General features: G+C 42.6%; 1 protein-coding gene and 1 pseudogene across 13 annotated transcripts in view; both read left to right on the forward strand.

The window, feature by feature from the left end:
• The window catches only part of LOC307027782 (uncharacterized protein), a 71,207-nt gene that overhangs the window by 57,226 nt on the left and 7,981 nt on the right, over positions 1-6,000 (forward strand). For 6 of the 12 annotated variants that reach the window (XM_079696128.1, XM_079696116.1, XM_079696122.1 and 3 more), the window contains exons 2-3: positions 4,139-4,237; positions 5,869-6,000. The exon at positions 5,869-6,000 is cut by the window's right edge and continues 192 nt beyond it. In XM_079696128.1, coding sequence (XP_079552254.1) covers positions 4,139-4,237; positions 5,869-6,000 — 231 coding nt within the window. Of the gene's footprint in view, positions 1-4,138; positions 4,238-4,332; positions 4,379-5,868 lie in introns of all 12 variants that reach the window. The other 6 variants (XM_079696127.1, XM_079696117.1, XM_079696118.1 and 3 more) reach the window with 2 other exon arrangements.
• On the forward strand, positions 4,405-5,873 carry LOC307027774 (putative nuclease HARBI1; annotated as a pseudogene). Its single transcript has one exon. The product of its transcript is annotated as a putative nuclease HARBI1 (transcript).

The following is a 6,000-nucleotide window of genomic DNA, read 5'->3' on the forward strand; positions in this document are numbered from 1 at the left end:
ACGCCACCTCGTCCTTCACCACCAAACAGTGCAACTCCTTCCTTTCGTTTTTCCAAACCAAAATCAGCAACATTTACAGCAATCTGACACCCTCATCAGCACCCCCCACCTCCTCTCCTGGCTCCCCCCCCTTCACCTCACAGCCCCTGTCCCACTTCTCCCCTGTGACCCCCATGCAACTGTCCCACTTCATGACTGGAATTAACTCCACCTGCACGCTTGACCCAATGCCCTCCAAATTTGTTAAAGAGAGCCTCCCTGCCATGTCCCAGCTCATCGCCACCATCATTAACTCCTCCCTCAGATCTGGATCAGTTCCCCCCTCTCTCAAACTGGCTGCTGTCACACCCATTCTCAAAAGACCTGGACTTACACCTGACATCATGTCCAACTTCTGGCCCATCTCAAATCTCCCCTTTCTGTCAAAAATACTTGAACGTTTTATTGCCTCACAACTAAAATCCCACCTCAGCTCCAATGACCTCTTTGAGCCATTTCAATCCGGTTTCCGATCAAAACACAGCACAGAAACAGCTCTTCTGAAAATCACAAACGACCTCCTCCTCTCCTCTGACTCCGGCAACCTGAACATCCTCATCCTCCTCGACCTCACCGCAGCATTCGACACCATCAACCACACCATCCTGCTGTCCCTCCTCGAATCATCACTCAACATCACTGACACTGCACTCTCCTGGCTGAAATCCTACCTCACCGACAGACATCAGTTTATCAACATCAACAACTGCACTTCCTCCACTGCTCCTCTGTCCCAAGGCGTCCCCCAGGGTTCGGTGCTTGGCCCCCTCCTCTTCATCCTTTACATGCTCCCCCTTGGCAAAATAATTAGTCGCCACAACCTTCAATTTCACTGCTACGCCGATGACATCCAACTTTATATCTCAACAAAAACCATCACACCCACAACACACTCCACTCTCACCAACTGTCTCTCAGAAATAAAAGCATGGATGCAAACAAACTATCTCCAACTGAACAGTGCCAAATCAGACATCATCATCATCGGCCCCCCATCCCGTATCAAAGACATCCAGAATTTCAACTTCACCATTGACAGCCACACTCTATCTCCCCCCCCTCACATCCGCAGCCTCGGAGTCATTTTCGACAGTCAGCTCAAATTCAACCACCACATAAATCACATCACCAGGACCGCCTTTTTCCACCTCAAAAATATTGCCCATCTCCGCCCATCACTCTCCTCCTCTGCTGCTGAAATCCTGATTCATGCATTCATCACTTCACGACTAATGCAATAGCATCCTCTATGGCATACCATCCAACCTCCTCAATAAACTCCAACATATCCAGAACTCTGCTGCCCGCCTCCTCACCCACACCCGCTCCCGAGACCACATCACTCCCATCCTCCAGAACCTCCAATGGCTCCCCGTCCGTCAAAGAATCCACTTCAAAGTCCTCCTCATAACTTACAAAGCCCTCAACAACCAGGCCCCCCCCTACCTCACAGACCTGCTGCACCACCACACCCCTTCCCGCTGCCTCCACTCATCAGAAGCCAACCTCCTATCCATCCCCACCCGCACCAATCACCGGACCTGGGGGGACAGAGCCTTCTCCGTCGCTGCCCCCTCCCTCTGGAACTCACTCCCACAACCCATCAGAGACTACACCGACCTCACCACCTTCAAAAAACTCACCTCTTCAATCTGGCTTTCCATGTGTGATTGTTTTTGTATTATTTGACTTTAACTTTAACTATATATTTATTTGTTGTTCCTTTCTTCTCTTTTCTTTCTTTCTTCACTATTATCTGTAAAGCGTCTTTGAGCACCTGTAAAAGCGCTAACAAATTAAATCTATTATTATTATTATTATTATTATTAATATGTGTTTAGCTAGCTCACGCTTTAAAAAGATATGTAACTACAACTGATTTACTTGCAATAAACATTAAAATATTGGAGGCATGCGGTGCAGCACATTACCTGCTTGGCGAAGTCAGACAGAGAGGAGGTTGGAGCCGATGTCCGGTGCGTTCATGGTCATCAGATAGTAATCGGTAGCATGTTGTTCACTTACTACACGACCGCACAATGTAACGTACAGTAATTCCACAACCACATAAATGGATTAACATCGATTTAGCTGGGGCAACAACAATAAATAAATGAATGAATCTACTGGTTTCATCATTTGAACCAAAAGTGGTGCATTTTGCACTATTTGTTATCTATCTTTATTTATTTTCTTATTATGTCCTATTTATATTATGTTGCACTGTTGGAGGAGCTCGGGATCTAAGATTTGAAATGCCAAAATTACACTGTAGCTAGCATCTGATAACAAAACCCCTTGACCCTTGGTGGTGTTTATTTTTCACGGAGTTCAGTTGCTAAGCGATCACACAACGTCTCGTCCGGTATTTCCACAACACAAATGGATTAACATCGTAGGCTTTGTTTCTGCTAAAAGAGGTGTCGACCAGCTAGGGCCACAAGAAAATCGGCGAAATCGAGTGTGACGATTAAAAGATAAATTAAAAACATCTAATTTTGACAATAAAAACCGACCAATAGGCGCGGTAGACCATTTGCTTGGCACTTCCGGGTATTTATCCCTGTTAACAATACCGTGTAACTGTCACGCTTGAAGGGGATTAACATCGATGTAATACATGAATGTAGCCTTTGTTTCTGCTTAAAGAGGTGTCGACCAGCTAGGGCCACAAGAACATCGGCGAAATCGAGTGTGAGGATTAAAAAATAAATTAAAAATATCAAATTTTGAAAATAAAAACCGACCAATAGGCGCGGTTGAGCCTTTGCTTGGCACTTCCGGGTATTTCTCCACTGGTTAACATGGGTTAACAATACAGTGTAACTGTCACGTTTTGAAGGGACAAAACCGTGACATATTCACGTCTCCCAGCATGGTAAAACGTCACATGTTCACGTCTTGCCGTGATACTGGGTTGGTTAAATATGTTCGTTATTCTCGCGTCCAGGAGAGAAGCTTTACAATTAGACTAAATGGAGTCTCTGAGAAGATTCAAATGGGATACTTTAATTAAAAAAGGCGCGGTAGTGTTACAGACAGAATATTGTTCCGGCAGAAAACAGCTGTGATGTGGCTCTCCTGAGCAAGAAGAGAAGCGCGAATCCCCCGTTCGGTGCCTTTATATATCCTCTGCTGGCTCCTCCCCGCCAGCCGGCTCGCTTCGCCTCTAATGTCCGTTGTTGCATTTAAACAGAGGATTGGTACTTTTCACCTTCAATATATGCTTAACCCACCTTTTCTCCTCATATTCTCTTTCATCACTTTTCATGTAACACATTCTAAATGCTGTAATCAATACTCTAAAACATACAGAAAATGCTTCACGGCTGGTTTGGTTTCCGGTCATTCCGGATGTTGTCACATGCTACTCTCATCTGTAAACAATAGTGTATTCAAATAAACTGTATTTTCATTTAATATTCAGCATGGTAGTATCTCGACATCTATAGTTGTAGTGTTAAATCAGTAGGTTTCGGTTTTAACCACACCACGTCATTTCGCTACTCAATTCACCTCTTTGGGAAATCGTATATTAGCCACATGCTAAATGCTAACCGTAGATGAAGGATTTTCAGAATAAAAGCTTAACTGCTTTTGCACAAGAATTTCTGGTTTTTCAGTATAAAAGAGCATTTAACTTGACTGTATGTTTAAACTACATTATACCATCAAAACATTGATTTTAAATTTATAACACTACTACATGTATAGGCCTACTACTGGCTGCATCAGTCTAACTTAAAAAGTATGATCGATTATCCGGACTGATTACTGTACTCTACAGATCACAAATTGTGCAACATTATGACTTTATTAGTCTTTTTTAGTCCTAATGGGATAAGCTAAAAGCTACTTTACTAAAGATATAGAAAGCAAGCAAGATAGTACAAAGATACAATAAATAAACAAGAATAAAACTGAAATCAAGTGAAGATAATAGGCCTACAGCAGCAGCAGCAGTTATATATATATATATATATATATATATATATATATATATATATATATATATATATATATATATATATATATAAAGAATGTTAAATAGGTCTAATGATTTATGCTCATCATTTGCTCCTGTGTCTGCCTTCCTTAGATCCGTTCCAAAGGTCCAACAATTTGTGGAAGAAGTGGTCCCACAGTACAGTCCTTCAGACTTCAAAAGTCATTTCCGATTGTCCAGGGGAAATGCGAAGTATGTGTGTGTGTATATATATATATAAATAACATCAAATATGTATTATCTGGACTGGTGATATTAAAAGCCATTTATTCCTTTCTACCAAACAGGATGTGATGACGACTATTGGCCCGTTCTACTTGAGCAGACAGCACAGTAAAGTGGCGCTTCTAAACAGTGTCCTTGCCTGTCTGTGGACTCTTATCAAACCAGGAGTCCTATAGGGGGGTTGCTGATTGTTTTAATATCACCAAATCCACTGTCTGCCTGCATCCCCATGAATTTTGTAGTCTTGTCACTACGTATTTGTCTCACCACATTTTCTGGCCCACAGGGCAAGCCCTACATAATTCTGAGTTAGGATTTCGTGCAGCAGGATTTCCCAACACTGTCTGTGCGGTAGATGGATGCCACATTCCTATTGTGAAACCACACTGTGACAACCCAGTTGCATACATCAACAGAAAACAGTTTTATTCTGTTGTGCTTACTGGGTTCTGTGACAGTGAGCGGCGATTCTGTCATGTTAATGTGGGCCACCCTGGTAGCTGGCATGATGCACGGGCATTCCGGTTGTCTGCTGTTGGAAGGCTGCTTGATGAAGATCGCCAGTCCCTGGTGCCTGAGGGAATGCACATCATTGGGGACTCTGCCTACCCACTATTGCCTCAGCTTATGAGGCCATACAGGGACAATGGCCATTTAACTGCTCGGCAGCGTCGTTTCAATCAGAAATTAAATGTTGCACGCGTGGTCATTGAGCATACCTTTGGCCTACTGAAAACGAAGTTCAGGAGGCTCAAATGTGTGTACATGAAAAACATTGCAAACATTAGCACAGCAGTCACTGCCTGTTGCATACTTCACAACATGTGCTTGGAGGAAGGGGAAGCAATTGAAATTGATGAGCAGGTTGAAGCAGCAGATAACGGGCCACCGCATCCCCAGAACCAAGATGCAGTGTTGCACAGAAATCAGATTTGTGACCTTTTGTAAAAAGCTCACACACTCCCCTATACACAAATAACCACTGTCATATTCTTTGTGGAAGACATTTGTTTTTTATTTCCTTTCCTTTTATGCCCACAGTATTGAGTATGTAAGTCACTCTGGATTAAAGAGCCTAACAAGTAACATGTAATGTAATGTAATGTAATGTCACCCAAAATGATTGGGCAAGTAAAAAATACATGCATATATATGAAAACTAGATATGGTCATTTTCTGCACATGTCAATAGCAGTTGACTATCTTCCTTGAAAATGAAATGAATATATACACATATGTTCACGTGTACTTGGCAAATAAATCATAATCATTGCATATAAACATTGTGAACACTTAGTGTATACAAATATTACAAGGCAATTGCCAGGGCTGATATAATAATTCAACTGCATAACGAGGAAAATAAATAAGTAATCTAAACAATATTACTTCCATAAACAAACTGAGGTGGTGTTCTTTATAAACAAATTAATTAATTAATTCTGGGAATACCCAGTGTGGGGGAAATTATGGCATATTGGGCTTGTCCTGTAAAAGCTCAATGATGCGCTCTTGTTGGCTCCCAATGCACTTTAATTGGGTAATAACATCGCTGTCAGCATTTTTGCTTCGAACCTCCTCCGATTTCTCTCTTTCAGCCTTCTCCGGTGCTCCTGTTCTGGCCGCACCAGTGTCTCCAGTGCACTGGTCCTCCTCTCCGAGTGGGCCTCATACAGGTCGTAGAAGGAGGGACGGGAGACTCGAGACCGGATTGATCTCGGCTGAGTGGT

This window comes from Notothenia rossii (genome assembly GCF_949606895.1).
Source record: "Notothenia rossii genome assembly, contig: scaffold_45, whole genome shotgun sequence".
NCBI lineage: Eukaryota > Metazoa > Chordata > Actinopteri > Perciformes > Nototheniidae > Notothenia > Notothenia rossii.